The 25329-nt window shown below is 40.7% G+C and overlaps 1 protein-coding gene across 1 annotated transcript in view; it reads left to right on the forward strand.

Annotated features, from left to right (window-relative positions):
* Positions 1 to 1400: 1400 nt before the first annotated feature.
* Positions 1401 to 25329, forward strand: part of NRG2 (neuregulin 2) — a gene marked incomplete at both ends in the record, with an annotated part of 177057 nt that continues 153128 nt past the window's right edge. Inside the window, one exon of the mRNA XM_081325568.1 lies at positions 1401 to 1845. Within this exon, the coding sequence (XP_081181694.1) occupies positions 1401 to 1845 (445 nt within the window). The remainder of the gene's footprint in view (positions 1846 to 25329) is intronic.

Here is a 25329-nt window from a genome sequence, read left to right on the forward strand (position 1 = left end):
AATTCGGGTGCCTTGGGCTGAACCTCCTTCTAAGTATCCTTTGGATTTTCTCCGCGGTGGTCAATCGGTGAGGAGTGGACACCCTCCCCCCCCAAAGAATTCCGCTGGGCATCAACTTATGCAAATGAGGGGGAATCCCTCCTGCCCAATGCCCTGACCTCTCGGTGAACTTGGCCGAGAAAACACAAATCGCCCGGCCGGTTCGGCTCAACGAGAAGCGCCGGGGCCTTGCTACGACAAGCCCCCCCCCAGTCTGGGGAACCGGGAAGCTCCCCTTCCAATTCCTGGGGGGGGGGGACTCCGGCATTTGCGAGCAGATGGGCAGCCGAGCCTTCCGGGGGGGCGTCCCCGGAATGCAGTTCGGCTCTCCGGGGTGGCGCGCGTGGGCCGGGGTAGGCGCGCGCGCTCCGTCCTCTTTCGGCACCCTTGCCCGCACGCGGCTGCCCCCCGAGGCAGGCCCGGCGGTCGAACTCTCGCGCGGCTCCGTCTTAACGAATTGAATGGGACCCCCCCTCCTCCCCCACCCCTCGCCCCGAGGCTTGGAGCTCGCCCACCTTGCTGCAGCGCTCGCGGCTCGCGCCCTCCGCGAAGCAAGTGGCTGCCGCCTTCAGGCTGGCGACTCGAGAGCGTCCTTCCACGGCATGGACTAGAGGTAGGTGAAAGTGGGGGCGGAATCGCAGGGGAGCCACGCCGGGGCCCGCCAGCGATCCCCGAGGGCTCGGCTGAAGCCACCGTCGGCCGCGCTCTCCCCCAGGCCGGCAGCCTCGCTCGGCTAGCTGGGATGCGGCGCTGCTCGCGACGGTGCTCAAGGGAGGCTCCGGGTCCGCCGCCGCCGCCGCTCTCCTCGACCTGATGCAGAAGGCGGGGCGCGGATGAAGGAGCCTCCCGTCTCCCTCCTCCTCCTCCTCCTCCTGCGATGAGTGAGCCAGAGATAAAGCCGCCTCCCTTCGGCCGCCCTTCTCTTAGGTGTTCGGAGCAGGAGTCCTCCTCGGGAGGGAGGAGGAGGAGGAGGAGGAGGAGGGAAGGGTTCCGCAGCCCCTGCGCAGCTCCGCGGCTGGGCCCGAGCTTACGCCGCTTCCGGTTTTGCAGCTGGAGCCGCGTCGGCGTCCTGCAAATGGCCCGGCTGGATGCGGCAGGACTGGTGCTGCTGCTCAGTGCCGTTCCTGAGGGAAGAAGGCGAGGACCGGCAGGCTCAGTGCAGCAGCGGCGGCGGCGGCGGCGGCGGCGGGAGCAGAAGGCGTTAGAAGAGCTCCGCCGGTGGCGGCGGTGGCGGCAACAGCGGCAGGTGGAGGAGCGGGACCGCCGGCCTGCGGCATCTCCCATCCTGGGCCGGCGGCTTGGGCCGCGCGAGGAGGACGAGGGCCAGGGGCGAGAGGCTCTTGGGCTGCGGCTGTCTCGGCATGAGGAGCGCTCTGACGGCGCCCGGCTTTTCCATGTGGCTGATCGGCGTGTCGCTCGCCTGTTACTCGCCTAGTCTGCGCTCGGTGCAGGACCAGGCGTACTCGGCGGCCGTGGTGCTGGAGGGCAAGGTGCAGGCGCTGCCGACGGCGGATTCTCCCACGCCGGCGACCGGCAACTGGAGCAAGGAGGAGACGCCGACGTCCGGCATTCTGGTGAAAGTCCTGGACTTGTGGCCCCTCAACAGCGGTGGGCTCCAGAAGGAGCAGCTCATCCGCGTGGGCTCCATGCCGGCGCCCTGCTTCAAAGTCAAGCGGAACCACCGCTACATCTTCTTCCTGGAGCCCACCCAGCAGCCGCTGGTCTTCAAGACCTCCTTCGCCCCGTTGGACACCAGCGGCAGGAACCTCAAGAAGGACGTGGGCCGGATCCTGTGCGCCGACTGCGGTGAGTAAGTTGCCTCGCCGGGGGTGGGTGGCTGCCAGCCTCGGTTACCAAAGGCGCGCCGTTTCCCCTCCCCGATCTCCTCCGGCCGCCTTGTGGACCGAGGGACCGAGCCCCCTCGCGTCTTTAACGCCGGAGGTCCGCTCGCGTTTCTCCGTCTGGATTGCTGCGTTGTGAAAGGGAGCGATTCTCGGTGGCGCCCTTCCTTACGGGGCTTTTTCATTTTGCCTTCTGTTATTTGCCATTGGGTCAGAGAGTTTGGGGGACCGGTGTGGAAAGAAGACCTCGGCTCCCCCTTATGGGGGAGTTGTCCATCGGAATGATGCCTTTCTGCCTGTTGAACTCTAGGACAGCATTGTCAGCTTTAAATTGCTCTGCCTTGTTGTGTCTTTTCTGTCCCTAGTAGTTGTTATTTGAGCAAAGTAATGGACTAAGGGTTCGTGGCCAAGAGATTCACAATTGGAGACTGATGACCTCTTTTAAAAATATAATACCCTGTCATCCAGCAGGATGCCGCTTGCTAATCTGTTCAAACATTCACCTGTTGTTCTGAAAGTTCTAGAAACCCTAGACTTCTGAATACCTTTTCTAGATTTCATTGACGTTTACGTGATGTTGTTATGACTGATGTTGGATCGGGCCACTGAACAGCAAGATCATAATCCTATGGCAATGTGTGACCTGAGCTTGCTGAGTGAAGTGCATGGGAAATAAAGAGATAAAGTTACAGTGTTGCTGCAGACCTATTGGAGAGTTTGAAAAAGCCTTGGAGCTAGAGACAAAAAAGTCACAGTGCACCCAGACTCAGAAAAGATAATGGTTTAGTGTGTCCAGACTTTCTAGATTTCACTGGAGCACCACCTAGGAGAGAGTGAATTTTAATTGCTTTTTTTGAGTGTCTTTTGTTCAGTTCAATCACATGTATCATCAGATGCGCCTATTTGTTCTGAAAAAAGTCAGAGGCATTGAGGGCAGCTTTGACTTGGATGACTGATTTCAATCTGGAAAATGGCATCATGGGAAAAGGTTGCTGCTTATCAGTGCCATTGCTTTGGTCACATCAGGAGACATTCCAGCTGCTTTAGGACAACAACGAAAACACTGAGAAATCTAATGTTTTATCATTTGTTTTCAATTTACTTGCCCCGGTAAAATAATTAATGTAGAAGACATCTTAAAATTGGATTGTCTGGTTTTTCAGATTTGCTTTAGATACCTAGTATCATGTGCCAGTACTTTATGTTGTATTTTTCACACACCTGGTCTCTGGCATTTGATTGTTTTCAAATCAAATGCCATATTCTCTCCTTATTTTTGATTTTTTCTTCTTCCAGTTAAGACGATTAAGAGAGAGACCTTTTGGTGCCATAGACTTTCTAGACCTGCCTTTTTAGCTCATGAACACTAAATTATGTCCAATAGAAAGTGATATTATAGGAGCAGAAAATTCATACATTGTGAGAGGGTTTTTGGAAGAAAACATGCAAATGACTGATCTCTATACATTTTATAATCTCCTGTTTGTCAAATAACTTGTCCTGATTTATTTTTCATGACTGTTGTCTTTTCCTATCTTCAGGAAAAAGAGTTCCAATGGTTTTTGTTTTAAAATGCACATTATCTTTTAAGTGAATGATTTCAGAAAGCACAATGCTCTAGGATGGATAACCAGTCTATACAGAGTAAAACAAGATTTTCAAAGCAGGTGATACAGAAGATCATTAAAATAGAATTACTTAACCTCTCTGATATGTTCTCATTTGGCAGTAACACTGAAGATTTTAAAAAAACAGTTTATGCACTTTAAGATTATAAAGTTAAGCATGTTTTTAGTTGGAAGTAAGCCCTTGTTACTAACATAGGCTGCAGCCTACACATTGCACTCCTTGTTTCCTTCTTACATTCCTTCTAATCTGAGGAAGCCATAGTGATTTGTATACAGAGCCTTGGTGGAGCAGTGGGCTAATGCCTCCTTAAGTAACACCAGCTGCCTGCAATTAGTGCAGGTTTGCGTCCCACCAGGCTCAAGGTTGACTCAGCCTTCCATCCTTCCGAGGTAGGTAAAATGAGGACCCAGATTGTTGGGGGCAATTAAGCTGACTTTGTAATAATGCCGCTTGGTGTGTGTGTGAAAGCCCTAATAAGCAGGCATATACATAGAATGAAGGCTACTGCTAAGCTTGTAAGCCGCCCTGAGTCTTCGGAGAAGGGCGGGATATAAATGGAATTAAAATAAATAAATAAAATAAAAAATATGGATCCTCTAAGCTACCAATAGAGAGAGAATGTAAAATGGTGCTTTTAACTAATTATTCTTCAGTTTGATTTTCACAAACATGTGCAAAGCAAAACTCAGAAAAATGTCAGCGCGTTGATTGCCAGTAGACCTTTGATGCCAGTAGCCAAAGGAAGGGGGAGGGGAGAAGTAGAGAGAAAACACTGCTGCCATTCATATGTTTCTGCCGGGTAAAGGGGAGAAAAATAAGCATTTTTTTTCCTGTTATTGTCACCACTTGTGTCACTCCTGTACCTCATGCATCCCTCTCCATCTTTGGTAAATCTTTTATAACTCAGCTCTTTCTGTGATCAAACCATCATTGTATTCTTTTCATCCCAAAGAGCTAGAGCATTTGTGCAGATTTACAAACAAGCCCTTCCTTTCTCCTGATTGTGCCAAGAGGTCCTTCTGCAGAGGTTCCTCACTTCAAATGTCTCTTGTCGTACTATGACTCTTTTTCGCTATTTGGAATTCTGTCAGCTTCTTATTTCACAGGACTTGCCATTCTTTCTTTCAAGCCGTCTTATTCATTCCTGCATTTACTTTTGTAGTTGCCCCTGTTTGAACCAGCTGTCAGTTAACTGCTGAGGTTATCTTGGGATATTCAGCTCTTTAATTCACTCTTGACCCCTTAAGCCCATTAAGAGACCCTTGTGCATGTGTGTGTGTTTGTTTAGGATATTACTTTCTTTCTGACACAACATTTGTATAAAAATAGTATATCAATATTTGTGTATAACACTGAATGTAACTCTCCCTTTAAGCTAGTCAGCTCCGAAGTGGGTCCCAATCAGCATTGGTTGGCAGCTAGAGGCTCTGGCCCGTGGCCCCTTGCTTTGTGGGGTACTGCAAGACTCAGGGCTCTCTCTATTCCTCTTTAACATCTACATGAAGCCACTGGGTGAGTTCATCTGTCACCGTGGGATGTGCTGTACATGGGGCTACCCTTGAGAATTATCTGGAAACTGATTCCTCCCCAAGATGGCTGCTGAAGAGTAAGAGACTTTCTTTCTCTTACTTACACACTGTTGTATTTATTTATTTATTTATTTATTTATTTATTTATTTATTTATTTATTTATTTATTTTATTACATTTATATATCGCCCTTTCCCGAAGGACTCAGGGCGGTTTACAGGGTGATTAAAAACAAAAATACAAAAGTTAAAAACAATTAAAAAAATTATATCCGTCCCTGAACAAATAAAACCCCAGTTAAAATTAAAATTAAAATTAAAATTAAAATTCTCAGCCAGTATTTGCTGCCAGGATTAGTTCTTTGGAAGTCTTTCCCCCTGGATTTGAATGGGATGCTTTGGAATGATTTAAGATGACCTTTGGATGGTTGTGGACCCACCCAGGAGGGGGAATCTTGACGATTGCAGCTCCTTGTGGGAGCCTCTGGAAAGTCAGTTGTCTTTTTTTACATCTCTTCCTACCAGCAGAACGTTTCATAAGCATGCCTGGGACATTTAACTTCACTTTTTGAACTTTTGCTTTTGTTCTTCATCTTTAAAGGTTAATTGACTGGCTGAATGCTGACTTATTTCAAATCCTGTTGGATTCTGTTTGGGTTGGTTGGGTTTTTTGCTTTCTTTCTTTGATTTATTTGACTGCTCTCACCAACTCTTCTTTTTTGTATGGAAACACAGCATGTGCCTATGGATGGCAAAATGTTTATATTTGAATTACATATTATTAAATATTCACTGCAGGGAATCTATTTTATTAACCTGTAAAAAGTTTTTGGATCAAAGTAATCAGAAAATATCTTCTGATTATTATTTTTTGCTTATTCCCTGCTTTACTTATCTATTCCATTGAGCAACAACATATTGGATTACAGAGAGGAGGAGGAGGCTGACATGGGGGGGAAACAGATTGTTTAGCAATATGTAATTTTAACTGAATTTTTTTCTAAAAGGTTTGATGAACTCATAAAGACCATGGAAAATACTCTGAAGAAATTGACCCTGAATACTTTAAACCCACAGAAAGAACTTGTTTTCAAAGCAGCAGACTCAGAAACAATAGACACTGGAAAACATTCAGAAGGACTGTGTTTTCCCTGCAGTAAATTGGCTGGGAAGAAATATAGACTCAGAAATAAAAGAGTTGACTTCATATATCTTCCTGAAGCTCAACCCCGTGCTTTTATATAATAGCAGAAAACTCTTTGGGTGAATAAGTAGCAAATAGGTCTTTTTAAAGGGGCTTGAAGGAGAGTGGGAAATAGACTTATTACATTTAATTGGGGAATGATGTTATCTGATTTTTGGGAGGAAGATAGATTGTCCTTGGAGATTGGACTTATTGTATTCAGTCAATCAACAATTGATAAGAGATGGTATTAAGAAACAAATGTGGGTATTTGATCTGGGACCAAATATTTGTGATGATTTGGGATTGAAGCTTTGGTAGATTTTCTACGAGTTCATTACAATAGCAATCTGTTAATGGAGTTTTGGAATTTCAATCTTGTCTTTTATTACTGTTAATAATTATTACTTTTATAATTTTATATAATATGTTTTCTGTTAACTATTTTGTTATTCATATAATATGTAGTTGACAGGCTAACAATTTGTAAACAAATTTAGTAGTTTAGTAGCTCAAAATTCTTTTGGTCTGTTTCACAAGGGGTGGGAAACTAACACTGATGTATTAATCAGCTAGGAAGGATATGTGTTAGGACACTTTTTCTTTTTAATGTCTTTGTTATTTTTTATTCTTTTGCAAGCACTCCCGGATGGGAATCCCTGGTATAGATTATCAAGAGAGGTTGGGTCTCCCTATTCTGGCTTGATTCATGTCAATTAGCATGAATCCAATAACCATGCAAACCTAGGGGTGGTTAGTGGCTTAAGACCACTCCCTCCATCTTTTTAACTTCTTAGCTTTGTTTTTTATCTCATTTATTTTTGTATAGATTTTATGTTTTTGGTTCCCACAAGAAAGTATTTGTTATGGTTAAACTAAAAGAATACATCTCCCCCCTCCCATGGCTGTGGCAACTGAAAACGAAGTAAAGATGGCTGCAGACAGAATTGTTTGAAGGTTTGACACTGACATTAATATGGGTAGTATGTCTACTTTGCCCATAGCAAATACGTTCTTGTAGGATATGGACAAGAGATGTATAATGGGTAATGATCAAGTTGTTCAACATCACCATTTCTTCTTAAAAGTCCCAATAATTAGTGAAATAAAACACTTTATTGACTATAAGGCCTTGCTTTTAATTTTACCTATTATAGACAATTGGCAATTTCCAATTAGGAAGCATTCTGAATTTTAGTAATAGTTATTAGTTCAATATTAAGAGTTAATGGTTGCTTTCTGTCCATGGTTTAACTATCAGTTTTATTACTGTTTTCAAATAAATTGCAAGAAATAATGCAATAGTGAAAAATTGATATTTGGAATCCTGAACAATACTATAGGTAAATTCTGCAGATTGGTTACACAAATATATTATTATTCAGGATGTACAAGTGAAATTGGTTGTCTAATTTGATCAAGCAAAATTGCTGGATGGGCATACAGAATTTGATCACCTGAATCTTTTCTGCATTAAAATCACCCCCAACCGAAGTATGAGCTTGGGAACAAAGATTCGCACATTTCTCATTATTATTTTGCAACTTGGTACCAAATGTATTTGATATGTTTATGAGAGTGGAGTGGACTAAATAGATAATCATTAAAAGCATTTTGATCTGGTAGAATTGTAATAAATGTTCAGCCTTAATTACCTGTAGAATTTCCAGAGGCCAGTTGAAAAATCAGTTGCATTAGTTGCTAAGGTTAGTAAGAGGTTCAGCAAGTAGCAGCAGCTTGCATTAAGGTCTGCATTGGTCTGTTGAGTCTTTGTAGAATGCCATCTTGTTTGTTCTTAGACAAAATGTCAAAACTGCTGATAAGGCTGGTATCTACTATACAGCATCCTTGAACTCTTATCTCTTAACAGATTGATCCCCAGAATCATGCTTTGTCCAAGGCATACATGGAGAAGAATCACCAATAGCAGGCACCTTAGTCGTGATATGGAAGACTCAGATATGGAAAACTTGAAAATCAGCAAAGATGCTTGTGGTAGCTTGTTTAGATGTCAGTAAAATCTACTTACTTCCAGGTTAAGGTTGCAGACTGTCAGCTGCACAGAGCTGGGGCTTACATTATTGAAACTGTCACAGAGAAATTAAGATTGTTCTTCTTGTGACCTAGCAACTGAAATTTAGGCTGTTCATTAATATATGTAATGCATTTGGATTTGGCTGAAGGAAATGAACGTGCTTCAGGGTTTTATGACAGGCAGAATTAGCAGTATTCGTCTCTGTTGTGATGGAGATTTTGGCTTGGACACTATTATCAGTTTTAACAGTTTATTAATCTGAGGTTGTTTAGGACTCTTAACCCAGTGAATTATTATTAAATTTATTTGCTGCCCATCATGTGGTTTGAGGCAATTTTATTGAAGCTCATGAGAAAGGTCTGGATAAACAACAGACCTTAATCCAGACCTTTCTCATGAGCTTCAATAAAAGTGGAGTTTCCTTCAGTCTGCTTATGAATAAAAGCTTCAAAGCTGCTGTTCAGCGAGTCTAGATTTTTACTCATAAGACTAACTGCTCGAAAATGGGCATAACCAGTGCTTTTTTTGTAAAAGAAAAAGGTGCCGGAACTCACACATGTCATACAACCTGCCTTGCCTACCCTACAAGGTTCCATCCAAAAAAGGTGCCGGAACTCCGTTCTGAGCGTTCTACGACAAAAAAAGCCCTGGGCATAACTGTGCTGTAAAGAAGGCTTAGCCATAAATTTGTTTGAGCTACCCTTTGGAAACATCTTTTTCCAGTCCTGGCACTGTGTTATCTTGTCATTTATGGAAATGAGTTAGAGGGAAGCGGGGGATGGAAGGACTGGGAGAGAATTAAAATGCTCAAATAGCTTGTCTTTTATGACGACGGAGAACTCTAGCAGCTATTGTTTTTCTATTTCTTTGAAATCCCATTCAGGCACCCCTTGTTCTGAACCAGCCTGCTACCGGCCTTGCAATAAGGCAAACCCCTGTTCAAACAGTAGAGACTGGAGAGCGTCTAAGGCTGGAAAGCGTCTGCCAAGATTTATTACTCAAACAACAGAACAAGAAACAAAAACACTGGAACTTGAATCCTCAAACGGAAGGGTTGCTTTCAGCAACCAGCCCTTCCCCAAACACTCCTTTTATTTAGAGATCAGGGCGTGGCCTCCCTGTGCCTCCTCCCGAGGAGTCCCACAGCCTTTCTCTGTTTGTTCCTGCTCGACTGCCTCCTGCGTCGGGCGTCCTTGAACAGGGCCAGCTGTGGGTCATCATCCTCCGCACTATCGGGCTCACGCAGCTGAGAAGAGGGCCCCGGCTGGGGGCTCTGCGAAGCCTCCAAGCCATCATCAGCCGGTTTGTCTTCCACACACTCCTCCTCCCCCTCATCTGAGTCATCCGAGACATCTGAGCCGGCTGCCGGACCCACAGGCTGGCCATGAGTCACAACACCCCTAAATCTTTTGAGGTTTGGGTAAAATTAGGAATGGGTTTACCTACAATTTCTCTGGGCAGAAGGAATTCTTCAATTTTGGTTGTTTGGCTGATTTAGTGGGTGCAGTCCTGGACTGGGTGTTTTTTTTCTTTCTTTTGTCTATCCTACCTTACACGACCTGTAATTTCTTCTCCCTTTCTGTCTTCTCTGCTCTCTCTTCTTTTTGTGCTTTTTCTTCCATCCAGCAGACCAGCAATTGTTTGGATAGTTAATGTAGCCTTTTATGATATCATATAAACAGCAATTAGTAGTCAAAGGCAGAGAGCATAGACAGGTTGGTGAAGCAGTTGTTGTTGTTCTCTCTTTCCCCTTGGGCATATTACTCTTGGCCACGCCATTTGTGAAGCAGTTGTGCTGGCAAATCTAGGTGAATGTAGAATTCATTCTTAAAAAGGATGTTTATTTATTTATTTATTAAATTTTATTTATTAAATTTTTATACCGCCCTTTATACCCCGAAGGACTCAGGGCGGTGTACAGGGCAATAAATATTAAAAAACAAAGTACAAAAGTTAAAAAACAATTAAATAATTTATGCCCGATATATACAATAGTTAAAACCATATTAAAAAAACCCAACCCCAAACCCATCAGACCAGGCCGGATTGCTCAAATAAATAGGTTTTTAGATCCTGCCAGAAGGAGCGAAGGTCGGGGGCCATCCGGAGCTCGACCGGCAAGCGGTTCCACAGGTCTGGCGCGCCCACAGAGAACGCCCTCCCCCTGGGGGCCACCAGTCGACATTCTCTGATCGGAGGCACCCTGAGGAGGCCCTCTCTGTGGGAGCGCACTGGACGGAGGGAGGTTGACGCCGGCAGCAGGTGCTGCCGTAGGTAATCCGGACCCATGCCATGTAGGGCTTTGTAGGTCATTACCAGTTTAGAAAGTGTTATACTGGAAAAAACCCTTATAGTTAATATACAGAAGCATCATTGCATCCCATACTTGCATCAAGATATTTTGCCAGAATAAGGCAAACTGAGGAATGAACCGACGCAAGAAAATGATATAATCTTCTAAATGAGCTGTACGAAAATGGATTCACTCTTTTCCTATACTGGTAAATAATATTGTATTATGGAAAGCAAAGCAAAGGAGTAAGAAGTAATAAGCTAAAGAAATAAAAGCCCCAAAGTTCAATAGCGAGAAAGAAATAGTTGTAACCAATTTATACAAACTCTCCATTCCTTCCTATCCTTGCAAGCCATTCAAGATTCCAGTATGTCCATAAATCACTTTATGGGTTGCAGTTCATGAAGAACAAACTCCTCCCTACTATCCTGTGTAGGAGCTCATCAAATCCACCCAATCATACATTTCTTGGCCTTCTCCTTACTCATTTAATATTTTATCAAATATTAGTTTTACAGTTCAAATCTCATGCATTCTCTGTATGTTATTAAACCACTTCACTGTACTTTTTCCCCCCATATCTAACTCATTTCATAGAACAAACTGGATAAAAGCACATTTTTATGCACCTCCATTTTTGCTTCTATTGGCAAACATTCAGTCCTCACAACAGACCACATATTATCTACTACCGTTCTTCCAGCAGTTGCTCAACCAATTTGAAATACTTCACTATTTCCATCTTAAGGAATAGGGAGTGGCCTTGAAGATCAGGGGGGAGATCTGCAAGCAAGGCTACAATCAGACAAGCAAGTCTTGAGTCCCTGCCAAAAAACTAATTTGAAAAAAGGTCGCAGACAAGCCCCTTTCGTATAAAGGTAAACTGAGAGATGGGGCAAGCACATCGAGGCCTCCTAGATTCTCTCACTATGGTTGTTCCAATAAAAGTAATTTTGGATGTAATAATAATAATAATAATAATAATAATAATAATAATAATAATAATAATAATAATAATAATAATAATAATAATATAATAGGAGGAGGAGGAGGAGGAGGAGGAGGAGGAGGAAGAGGTTGGAAGGGACCTTGGAGGTCATCCAGTCCAACCCCCTGCTCAGGCAGGAAACCCTATACCATTTCAGGCAAATGGCTGTCCAGTCTCTTCTTAAAAACTTCCAGTGTTGGAGCATTCACCACTTCTGCAGGCAGGTTGTTCCACTGGTTAATTGTTCTAACTGTCAGGAAGTTTCTCCTTAGTTCTAGGTTGCTTCTCTCCTTGACTAGTTTCCATCCATTGCTTCTTGTCTTGTCTACTTATAGAGCAGACATATCCTACCACAGTACACGTTCATCTATTTGCTTTAGCTGTTGTCCACTTATGCATGATATGCAATTATTCATTTTATTTTCTCTGGGAGACTAAATCACTATGGTCTTTTATGTGTTAATTTTCAGACCCGTTTCTAACATTTTCTGCAGCTTTGTGATTGCAGCCAACACAGAAGAATCTACTGGACAAAGTTGTATATACTGTACACAACATCTACTATACAGAGTTGTATGTACCGGTACTATAAAAAAATACATGCACATTTAAAGCCCCAGTAACAGATCTCTAAGGTTGGCATTTATATTTTGCTTTCCATCAGTGTTTTCTTTCTTTTTATAGCATTATTTTGTATGGGCCCTCTCTGGATCCAGGGGTATTAGATAACTATCACCCCTAGTCTTAAACCTGTCCTGTGTGGCAAAATTTGTTGAGATGGTAGTGTGGGGCCAGCTATATAGAGCAACCAAATGAAGTGGGTTATCTGGACCCATAACAGACGTGGGACAGAAATGGCACTGGATGCTTTAGGTTGATGATTTGTCTTCCCTTCTCCTTGTTTCTCTACTTTCTGCAGTACTTTCTGGGATTTTTTTTGGGGGGGGGAGTAGAAATTAGATGATAGTTCTGAATTGGGAATGAATGGGGGGGGGGGAAAGAAAGCCTTAAAGGCAGATCTTACAATTAATAAATAAATAATTTCTATAAATTGTCGCGTGGAGTTCTTCTCAAATTAAAGGTAAAGGTTTCCCCCGCACATGCGTGCTAGTCGTTTCCGACTCTAGGGGCCGGTGCTCATCTCCGTTTCAAAGCCGAAGAGCCAGCACTTATCCGAGGACGTCTCTGTGGTCATGTGGCTGGCATGACTAGACGCCAAAGGCTCACGGAACGCTGTTACCTTCCCACCGCAGTGGTCCCTATTTTTCTACTTGCATTTTTTACGCGCTTTCGAACTGCTAGGTTGGCAGAAGCTGGGACGAGTAACAGGCGCTCACTCTGCTATGTGGCACTTGGGATTCAACCTGCCAAACTGCCGATCTTCTGATCGACAAGCTCAGCGTCCTAACCCACTGAGCCACTGCGTCAGTTTAATGTAGTGGAAAGTTTCTTTGTAGTTGTGAAAAGGAGGCACAGCAATTTAAGCAAAGGCACGTCTTCTTTCATGCTAACAACTTCCTTTACTGCATTGTCAATTCACTGTACATAGTGTTACTAATTGATAGCCAGCAAGGAAATAACTGAAACAGCATAATCTACTAGATAAAATCTCCACCCCCAGCACATCGCATATATAGCCTGCTTTCCTACCTATTGAATACCTATTATTTCTTCTGGAAAAGAGGCTTGTTTGCTTGCCAGGACAGAAATAGCTGGCCAGAAATATTTGACATCCAGGTATTTAAGACTGATTGAGGTGGACAGTGATACCCCTGGCAGTGGCAGGAGCCCTTTGACTCTGTATATAATTATATGGTACTTCTCTGAGTCATTTTTGGTTTATGTTTCCCAATCCAAGTGTTTGCATAAACATGACTTTTCTAGCCATTTTGCTCCTGCTCTAGAACAATGAATGACCAGTCATTCATCCAGAGGATGTTCTACACCCAGGCTTTAACCCCAAGTGAAAGCTAAATATTCCTTCCAGCCAGAGTCTTCTTAAATGAGACCTTGAGGATGCTAATGATTGATCTAATACCCATAGTACCAAGGTTTTTTGGGGATCTAATAATGCTAGTAATATACCTGGCAGGAAGTAATAACAGAAAGAAAAATAAATCTAGGATTGAAGTATGTAAAACATATTGCTCTCCCAAAATAAGAAGGCACTTTGGTCATGGCTCCTCTCAAGCTAGAACTGGAACCATTTATTTCCTGAGAACTGTCTATTACATTGGTGGAATTTGGTTGGTCAATAATAATTGTCAACTGGTTGACTAATTCGTTTTCCTACAACAATTGCTATAGAGAAGGGTAGCTTTATTAGTATGAGTCTGGGTATATACTGATAATATATAGGCAAGAATTGAGATGTTAATATCCTGGCATTTTTATTGTTTTATTGAGTCAGCAATTAGAATTGTGGTTTTCTATATAACACAGTCATTGCTTACTGTATGATAAAGCTATGGTTTGGGGTTTTTCTGAGTCTTGATGGGGTCAGTGAAAAACAAGAATTTACTAATAAAAATAACATAGCCAAAATCTCCCAAAAATCTATAAACAAACAAGTAAAATAAATATCTGTTTCAAATTATTTGTGTCAGCTTTAAAGGTCAGTCAAATGTTCAGTTCAGATGTTCATATGCCCTCTTGACAGGGTGGATTTGATTTAAATCGTAACAGAATAACAGTTGGAAGGGACCTTGGAGGTCTTCTCGTTCAACCCCCTGCCCAAGGAGGAGAACTTTTATCATTTTAGATAATCTCTTTTAAAAAGTCTCCAGTGATGGAGCACCCATAACAAGGCAAGCCGTTTCACTGGTTTATTGTTCTCACTGTCAGCAAATTTCTCCTTAGATCTAGGTTGCTTCTTGCGTTGATTAGTTTTGATCCATTGCTTCTTGTCTTGCCTTCTGGTGCTTTGGAAAATAGGTTGACCCCCTCTTCTTTGTAGGAGCCCTTCAAATATTGGAACACTACTATCATGTCGCCCCAGGCCTTCTTTTCACTAGACTAGATGTACTCAATTCTTGCGACCGTTCTTCAAGCTGCCTATTACTATTGGTACTACCCTTGCTTGCCTTTGCCACAGTCTTTCTATTTCTATTTGTAGGTCTTTGTATTTTGTTATCTTCTCCAGTTCTTTCTCTTCTATTCTGCTGTCTCCAGGCACTGCCACGTCCACTATCCAGACTTTTTTGTCTTTCTTATCGACAATTGTTAAGTCCGGGGTGTTATGTTGCAGGTGCTTGTCTGTTTGAATTCTGAAGTCCCAGAGCAGTTTAACTTTACCATTTTCTATGACTCTCTCTATTTTATGATCCCACCAGTTCTTGCTTACAGGCAAATGATATTTCTTGCAGATGTTCCAATGCACCATTGTTGCTACTTTGTCGTGCCGCTGCTTGTAGTCAGTCTGTGCGATCTTCTTGCAGCAGCTTACCAGGTGGTCCACTGTTTCTTTAGCTTCTTTGCATAGGCGGCACTTACTGTCTGTTGCTGTCTTCTCAATTTTGACTTTGTATGCATTTGTCCTTAAGGCTTGGTCTTGTGCAGCCAGAATTAGTCCCTCGGTCTTTTTCTTCAACTTTCCTGCTCTTAGCCATTGCCAGGTCTTGTTATTATCTGCTTTCCCAGCTATTTTTTTTAATGTACTGGCCATGTAGTGCTTTCTCTTCCCATGCCTCTATTCTGTTCTTCATTTGGTCTTTCTTGTAGGCCAGTTTGGTCCCTCCAGTACTCAGTAAGCCTTTCTGATATACTAATTTCAGTGCGTCTTCATCATTGTCCTTCAGATATTCTTCCAAAGCCATTTTTTCTTCTTCAGCCATCTGATGTACTTGCAGCATTCCACTTCCACCTATTTGCCTTGGTAGATAGTCAATGTCACTGTGTGGATGAAGGACGTGATTCATTGTCATTATTTTTCTGGTCTTCCTATCCATTGCTTTTAGTTCTGCTTGAGTCCAGTCCACTATTCCAGCTGTGTATCTAATGACTGGAATTGCCCAGGTGTTGATTGCCTTCATGGTATTTCCTCCATTGAGTTTGGACTTTAAGATCTTCTTCACTCTCTTGATGTATTCACCTCTAATCTTTTTCTTGACTTCAGTGTGCTTGATGTTGTCAGCTTGAAGGATACCCAAGTATTTGTAGTAATCTTCCTCATCCAGACTCTTAATGTTATTTTTGTGAGGCATCTTGATTCCTTCAGTTTTCACTATTTTTCCTTGTTTGAGAGTAAGTGTGGCACATTTGTCCAAGCCAAACTCCATTGCAATATCTTGGCTATATAAACGGACAATGTTCAGCAGCTATTCTATTTCAGAAGATGTTTTTCCATACAGCTTCAGATCATCCACGTAAAGGAGGTGGGATAGTCTGGCAGATGTTTGATAGCCATGTCCCGAGTTATTCAGTATTGTTGACAGAGGAAACAGTGCAATAACAAATAGTAGTGGTGATAATGAATCTCCTTGAAATATTCCTCTCTTGATATTAACCTGCAACTGTGTCTTCCATTGTCCCATCGATCTTTGCACAAATTTTCTGATGTTTCTACTGACTCCTGTTATTTCTAGGCACTTGATTATCCAGTCATGTGGTAGAGAATCAAATGCCTTTTTGTAGTCAATCCATACCACATTCAGGTTGTTCTTCCTTTTCTTGCAGTTTTCCAAGATCATTTTGTCTATTAGGAGTTGATCTTTTGTTCCTCTGCTATTGAGGCGGTTTCCTTTCTGCTCGGGTGGAAAGAGATTATTTTCAACTAGATGCTGTTGTAGTGCATCAGCTACCACACCAGTTAGCAATTTGAAAGTTGTTGGTAAGCAGGTAATTGGCCTGGTGTTGCCTGGTGTTGCCCCTTTTGCTGGATTTTTCATTATTGGATAGGTTTTCCCAGTTGTTAGCCACTTTTCAATTTCTCCTCCTTGTAGTATATTGTTGAACTGCTTGGCAATGAGTGGGTATATAACAGTTAAATGTTTCAACCAAAACCCATGCAGTTCATCTTCATCTGGTGCTGGCCAATTTTTGATCTTCCTTGCTCTTTTTTTCTACCATGTTTGTTGTTATTACTAGTTCTTTCATTTCAACTTCTATTTTATTTGCATCCACCTCTTTTAACCAAGCTGCATCCTTGTTGTGTTTCTTTGGGTTATCCCATATCTGCTTCCAGAACTGCACTGTTTCTTCCTTGTCAGGTACTGACTGATTCATTGCAGTTTCTCCATTGATGGATTGGTAGAAATGTTTCTGATTGGATTGAAATTGGAGATTCTGCCTATAATTTGCAATTCAAGCTTCGTATCTACTGATTTTCCTGGCTATAGCTGTTATTTGCTGCTTTATTATTTCCAGTGCTTCCTTGATCTTCCTTGTTTCTAAGTGGTATTTCTTGATTAGGTATTCTTTGGTCTTCTTGTTCTTCAGCTTCTTTTCTTTCATCTATTCTAGCTTGCTTGCATGTGATCTTAACTTGCTGATCTTATTTTCTAGTCTAACCTTCCATTTTTGTGGAGCACTGTTCATTTGTTTTTCTTCTTTGTTGATTTTGCATCCCTGGTATTCAGTTACAACTGCAGCTGTGCTGTACATTAGTTGGTTTGTTTCTTGCAGTGAATTGGTGCTTATACTTGATATTGCAGTATTTGTATCTTTTAATGCTGGTGCTAGCTGTTTCTTTGGAACAAGCTTTAATGCAGGCAGCCTTATTCTGTTATTTTTGTGCTGTTCTAATGCTCAGTTATTCTTTGTTTCAATTCTTTTATTTCTTTAGTTAGAGGGCTTTGTTCTTCCTGAGGAAGAGGTACCTGGTTTCCAAATGAGAACAGTTGTATATCTCTGCTGGATTCCTTCACTGCCAACTCCCCCTGGCTTTTCTCTACATTCTGAATTACTTCTGGCAAGGCTTTGATTACTTTGCCCTGGGTAAACCTTTGCAGTTCATCCAATTCTGTTTCTGTGAATACTTTATTTCGTATTATAAATCGGCATTGATCTGCTTGTCTCTGTTCTCTTATTTCTGATTCTGGATGTTGTTTTTTTCCAGAACTGGTGCATTCGTTTTAGATATCCTCTTCTTGTTGGACTTGATCTGTAATAACAGATCATTATTTCTTTGTTTTCAATCACTGTGTATTTGCGACGGGTAAACATCTTTTCTTCCAGTACTTCTGCAGCTGCTGGCTCTAATAGCTCAGCCAACAGTCCTGAGTCCTGCAACCCATTTTTCACCACATATCCAGGAACTCCAACATCTAGCGCGGATCTTGTTAACCTGGGCGACATCCGAGCCAGTATGCCAATCTGAAATTTACGTCTCACCATATTTTTTATGGGAGAGACACTCTTTGTCTGACTCCTCTGATGAGACCTGTCTAGTATGGTAGAACCTCTAGCATAACTCTCATCTTCCTCAGAGTACACAAGCCCCACAACCACATCAAAGTAGTGCCTCACTGGATGATGATGATGATGATGATGATGATGATGATTAAAAGGCAGCAAATATAGTTCTTTTTTTACTTTCAATGGAAAGGGTTTCTTCCACAAGCTTCATTTCCATACAGCAGAACGAGTGATTTCCAGATAACATCACTTCACACAAAGAAGAAGATCAATTTTCCCAGGGTACATGTTAGAAAACATGTTATCAGGTTTTCCTTTTTAAGCTTTAATTATCACTGGAGAAAAACATTGTGATGATTGCAGTCCATGAGAAGAGAATGTCTCCCTGGCAGATATCCTTCCTAAGAATAGCCACCTTGAATGACAATTAAGGTAGAAAAACATTTTTCAATAGCAGCAATGAACCTCCACAGATATTCAGAGATCTGGAAAATGGGACTCTGAGAAGCAGCATGTAGACTTAAAGTTGGCAGTACCTTTAGATGAAAGAGAGCAACATGTGGGCCCTGTCAACTTTCTTCAGCTTTCTAGATGAGTTTCAAATTCACACGTTTGGTGGATTTAGCTTATTCTGCCTGCCTGTCTAAAAGAGTGTGTATATGAGCATACCGTACATTAGATACGGCAGGTCTGTGAGAATCACCAGTGGAAACCTAGTGTCTGAATTTTATTAAAGTAATACGTACTGCCTCCTTTTCCCCATGTTTTTGTATGACTGGGGAATAATGGTGTTTTCATGGTCTGCACTATTGTTAGATTGCTATACTTGATTTTCACCAAAGACCAAGATCAAAACAGGTGAAGGTGTTCTTTAGAGCAGTGGTCCCCAAACTTTCTCGTTCTGTGGACTGGTGGTGGCAGTGGCAGCGGGGCGGGAGGGGGGCAGAGGGGATGGTTGCACACAAGTGGTGGGCAAGAAGGCTCAAGTGTGAAGCTCCATTTGCGCAAATGGAGTTTTGCACACACATTTGCGCTCGTCCGCTGTATATGTAGCCCAGTTCCCAATGGGCCATGGCCTGATACCAGGTCACGACTTGGAGATTAGGGGCCCCTGCTTTAGAGGGCCTACCATTTTGGCTCCCGGTCAAAGAGTTGTGACCAGGGAAGGGGCCAAGCAGTTTTTTAAAAAAAAAATACGATCTGAATTAGTTAAGAATAATATATCTTGGTGGGCAGTTACACTGGCTTTATTATTTCCATATGCAGACCAGAACAGGTAGTCCTTGACTTATGACTGCAATTGAGCCCAAAAATTTTGTTGGTAAGCGAGACAGTTGTTAAGTGAATTTTGCCCCATTTTACAACCTCTCTTGCCACAGTTGTTAAGTGCAGTTGTTAAGTTAGTAACATGGTTTTTAAGTAAACCTGGCTTCCCCATTGACTTTGCTTGTCAGAAGGTTGCAAAAGGTGATCGTATGACACTGGGACACTGCAACAGAGTCAGATGCCATACATCTGAATTTGGAACATGTGACCATGGGGATGCTGCAATTATTGTAAGTGTGAAAAATAGTCATAAGTCACTTCTTTCAGTGCCGTTGTACCTTTGAACAGCCACTAAATGAACTGTTGTAAGTTGAAGACTACCTGTATGCAACAGTAGTTGCATTCTTACGGATTGGAGCATGCAGTCTGAAAAATGGGAAAAAAGATGCTCCAAGAAATTATTTGCTTGATGCAGCTACCAAGCTCTGTGCCGGACACATATGCTGCAAATGGAGAGGTTACCTATAACTGGTGAATCTTCTGGCAGAGAAATAGACTGTCTTCAGGGAGAGCTGATCTACCATTACCAGATTGCACTTCTCCCTCATTTAATAGAGAAACATTCTGCCTCTCTTGCACTTTCAGTCTTTATTGAATTTAAGTCAACATTTGACTGTATTCATTGAGGTAAGTTATGAAAGAAGTTGGAAGCCTCTTCCATTAACCGGCATATGCCAATTCTCATTTGTAATTAGAAATACATGAAGCTGATGGTCCGATATAACCCCCATGCTTATTGGACAGCAACTATACTGATAGAAAAGGGACCCAAGCAGGAATGTATCCTAGAGTCGTTATTATTATTATTATTATTATTATTATTATTATTATTATTATTATTATTATTATTATTATTATTATTATTATTATTATTATTATTATTATTATGGTTCGTTGCACAGTCAAGCAGATGTTGAAATTGGATTTGGCATTTCTATCCACCTATTAAGTTGTCCCCAAGGACCTGGGATTGGCAAGCTGTTGTTGTTTCATGATGCTGCAGAATGTAAACTGTTTCAAACTGAGCTGCCTTTACTGGTTGAGTAATGCTAATTTTGTGAATGCCAATGGTTGTTCAGCTGGTGCTCCAGATGGTTTGGATTTGCACCCAAGGTGACTATCACTATTGATGCTATCTTTTCTTTCTTTTGCCATAGACGTTCTACGTCTATTTGCAGGTCTTTGTATTTTGTGATTTTCTCCAGTTCTTTGCCTTCTCATTATTATTATTATGGTTCATCACACAGTCTGATGTTTGAATTGATTTGGTATTTTTAGCCATCTATCAAGTCCTTCCTAAGGACCTGGGGAAGAGAGATGTTGTTGTTATTAATTAACTTCTACATAAACAACCAGGTAGGCTACTTAATTAATTTGGACTTTCCAGCTCCTGAATTGAGAGAGAAATTTGTTTCACTTTATTATATGCAGATGATGCAGTTATATTATCTAGGTCTCTTATAAGTTTCAGAAGAGTATTGAGGATCTTTATACAATTCTGCAAACATATAAATTATTACCAAAAGGTTAAATTCATGACATTGGCCGGGATATAACATGCCTGTTCAGTAGGTAAGATATTTAGGCACGTTTTTTCATAGTTCCTGAAAAAGAAAGTCTTGTGCCTGCTATACTGCCCAAAGTGCTCATAGATGTATATTTGCAAATAATTTTTTAAATATTGGGTGATCGTATTCCTGCTTTAAAATTATTTAAAGCAAAAAGGCTATTATAGTTGGATCTACATATTGCCTTTAGCAACTTCAATCTCATTCCAGTTCCTTCTTGGTGTCATGAAGGAACCTATGTACTGAAGCTAGTGTTGTGGTAGCAGAAGTTAATGTGAATTGATATCTTACACTAAATGACTGTCTAAACTATCTTTTTTCTCTCTGGGCCTATCGTCTTCAAGTTTGGAGGATGGATTTCAGTCTGTCTCTTGGACTTTTGCTTTCCTGTCTATTCTCCCTGGAATTTGATCAAGTCACCTCTGAGTCGAAGCACAAAATATCAGAATTATCTAAGCAGGGTTCAAAGTGTCCCTATTATTGACAGCTGCAGGTATACAGTAGCATCTGTGGCATATCCTAGTATCTAAATACAGAAAGGCCTTTATGTTTGCTTGGTGCAATACCCTTCCTTTGACAGTTTTTGAGAAAAGATTCTGTTGAACATGTTGTTTTTTTAGTGCACGTTCTACAGGAACATCCAAAATGCGTCTTCCCAGGACGTACATTTTGAGAATATTATAATCCATCTAATAAAGTTGCTAGGGGTTACCCTGCAGCATGTAAAGCTGTAATCGATTGCTAGCAAGAGATGGAAATCAGAGGGAGACTCTAGCTAAACTTATGCTTTTACATATGTGTGACAAGGTCTAAGTCAACTGGGATTTAATTTTAAATTGCTGTTGATCTTTACTATAATATGGGTGGTATAGTCTTAATGTTAATCTTAATTTCTTCCTTTAGTATTATAAATTTCACAATTCTATGCTAATAATGCTAAGTTTTAACCATTTTTCATGTTTTACAATTTAGATGACTTCAGTAAATCTCATTAACATTACATGCAACATTTTATTTTATATTGCATCTATATAGTTTTAATATTAATATTTCACAATAGTGTACCTTTATGATGGTAATATTAATAATTTAGTTTTTGGTTTACTTTTTGTTGTCTAAGTCAGCCTTTCTCAAACTTTTTACCCTACAGAAACCCTTGACATAATTTTTAAGTCTCTGCATCAAAACTGCAAAAACAAAATGAACATTTCTCAATATAATTCACTTTTATTTTTTAAAAAATCTATATGCTGCCCATTTTACGGCATATAACTTCTATCTTATACCGTTCTAGTTACAATCAAAACATGTAAATATTATCCTCACTGCAAATGCCAGTATTGGAAGGTGCCTGAAGTTTGAAATGAAATAACACAACCGCTCCCTCCCCCCCGGGGATCCCTCACAGAACCTCAGGGCTCCACAGAATCCCAGTTGAGAAAGGCTGGTCTAGATTGATAAATTGTTAAATACATAAATTTGATAATTTTAATCTGGATGTTTTTAGTGTTTTATTGTTTTCATTGCTTTTAAATGCTTTTTGTTTGTGTGTGTGTGTGTTTGTGTGTGCGTGTGCGTGCGTGTGTGTACTTATTGGATTGTTTTGTCATCCCATTTGAATTTTATATAAGCTGAACAGGTTTTCTTAATTTTTGAAATAAATTTTTGATTTATTTTACCAACCTTAAATTTCTGACATCCTAAAAGACTTAGGACCTGATTAACTAAAGCTTTTACCCAACCTCAGCAACTTTTCAATTCCCAGAACTCCCCAACAACTTATTTCTCATGCCTGTTTTGTTTCAGGATGTGGAATCTCCACCACCTTCAAGAGCCAAATTTGCCTCATTCTTTGAACATTTAAAAAAATCTGCAGAGCTCTCTTTAACTGGAAATTGATTTTAGATACTATTTTAGAGATTATTTCGGTGCTAATTTTAAAACTTATGTTTTTTTATGTTTAAGATAGCCATTTTGGATATTTGCTGGAGAAGAAAGTTTGATAGAAATGGAATAAAAAGTGGGTTGCATGTATAAATAGTGCAGCAGATACTTCACAAAAAATGTATTATATAAATTGTATGCAATACTGGACTTGTGACAGAAATAACCTATGTATGTTGTACATGGAAATATTTGCTTGTTTGATTTTACTAAAAAAATATTTCGGATGATGGAAGAGAACCAATAACTAGTTTTAGTCATTTGGTACTTTCTCACTGTCCTTGAAAAGTTGAAATTCATATTTAGCAGATTTATTGTCTTATAGTTTAGAAAAAATTGAAAGAAATGAAGAGCTACATTTCTTACTTGGATTAGTGTGTTAGCAGCAATTATAAATTTATTATAAATTTGTATTTATAAATTTGATACTATTAATAATAACTGTTTTCAGAATTCTTCTTACGTCGTTCTTTTTTTGCTTAAGGCATTAACATTGCTAGATAGAATTTTTGAAGAATGCCATCCAATTTTGTTTTATAGAAATTCCTCGAGTCTTAGATGTGCAATGCTTTATATAATTCTCAGAGGTAGAAAATAACTTTTTTTTTAGTAAACTACATTGTAGGTTGAATCATTTAAAAATAGAATTAACCATCATAAAATAAATACACTATATTTATGCCATCAAAATCACTAACCATGATACAGTATTTACACAATCAAATAAATTATGTAAGTAAGATGTCATTAGCAGTCTAGTTTGCATAGCTGGGATGAATCTCAATTTTTTGTTTTTTTTAAATACATAAATTATAATTTTATTATTCAATTTTGAGCAATAATATTATATCAATAATTTATCCATTATGTTTGATATTTGGAAATTGATAACTTGAAGTAACACCATATCCTCTCTAAAATTATAAAATGTTCTTGTATCACAATCATGTATCATGTCATTCTTGAGATAGATTTATATGGGTAAACTTATATTCCTAAAAAATCAGGAATATCGGTATGATGTTTTCATTGATAACTTTGGGTCATTTTCAGGAAGTTTATACATAGGGATATAAAATGCTGTACTTTCTTTCTTTTGACTTAACTTGCCCCAGAAGTCTTTTCTGTCTTCCACTTAGTCTGTATTATATGTCTAAGACGACTCGCCATGGTGAGCTCACTGCAGCCTGCTCACCACCGCCAAGTCACCTCTGACAACTCACCATTGCCAAGTCATTGCAGGACAACTCTACACAGCCAACTTGCCATGGGAAAACTCGCTGCAGGCAGCCAGAGAGATAGAGAGCCGGGCAGATGAACAAGTGGGTGGGCAGAGCATAGCGTGGTGGTGTAAAAATGGGACACCCCTGGTTGCCACTGCCTCCCTGCCTCCCCCCCCACACACACTGCTACCATCCCCACCATCCCCGGCCTCTTTGGCTCAGAGTTCGGTGCAGCAGCAGGATGTGTGAAACAGCTGCTGCTCTGCACTCTGTCTACCAGATGCTAACCATCCTGCCCACTTCTCCTTCTGGGCACCCGTGGTGAGTTGTTCCCCTGATGAGTTGGCCATGTGGAGTTGTCCTGCAGTGACTTGGTGGCAGTGAGTTGGCAGAGGCAACTTGGTGATGGCAAGCTGGCGGCAGTGAGCTGACCACGCCAAACTGACTGTGGCGAGTTGTCCCATTCCATATATTATGCCTTTCTGGAAGATTTTATATAACTGATTCAGCAGTATTCTCCAAATGAAATCCTGAAGTTTCCTATATGACTGGTATTACAAGATCTCTTTATTAGCATTCATAGATTCACATTACAGGAATTTTTTTACTCATGAATCTATCTTGAAGCTCTCATGAGGCATTCTAAAATGAATTAGCTGTGCTAACGATCTCAAGTATAATTGATCTCAGGTATCTAAATATCTAAGGTAATGAAAAAACATATCTTTTTTTATTCGTTACACAAATTTTAAATGTTTAAACGTGCCACCTGTTGAGATATTTTAGTTTGTTAATTTTAACTTCAACCAAAAAACCAAGACAATTGTTCTTATGAAAAAATGGGTTTATAGTTGATGGATGCAAAAGAAGCATTCTGCTGTTTCTGAAAAAAAAAATAGTCAATATCTTTTTAAATAACATTTTATATAGCCATATTAACTTAATGCTGCATTTCAAACAATTTTTAATTGCTACAGTTTGAAAGAAAAGCAATTCCTCTAATCATTTGAAGTTTGTAGTGCTATCGTCTTTTTATTGCTGAATCTTTAGTCTTGTACTGTAGTCTAGCACTGCTGTCTTTCAGCTGTTGTCTTGATTCAGCTCCACTATATATGCAGCACATGTTACGTAATTTCAGTCAATTTGTACTAATTCAAAATTTGCTGTTTGGGAATGAGGAGGAAGAACTAAGTCTAATCTCCTATTCTGATTGGCGGTTGGAATGATAAGCTTTCAATGCTGAATAAGGCTAGGAAGTGGGGTGCCAGCAATTTGTGTGCACAGCTCCAAACTTCTATGGTTCAAGACTTCTTAATAAGGTTCATATTTGTATTTGAAGCCAAATTGCCGCCTATTGTGAATAATGAGAATTGATTCT

This window comes from Vipera berus (genome assembly GCF_964194415.1).
Source record: "Vipera berus genome assembly, chromosome: 3".
Taxonomy (NCBI): Eukaryota; Metazoa; Chordata; class Lepidosauria; order Squamata; family Viperidae; genus Vipera; species Vipera berus.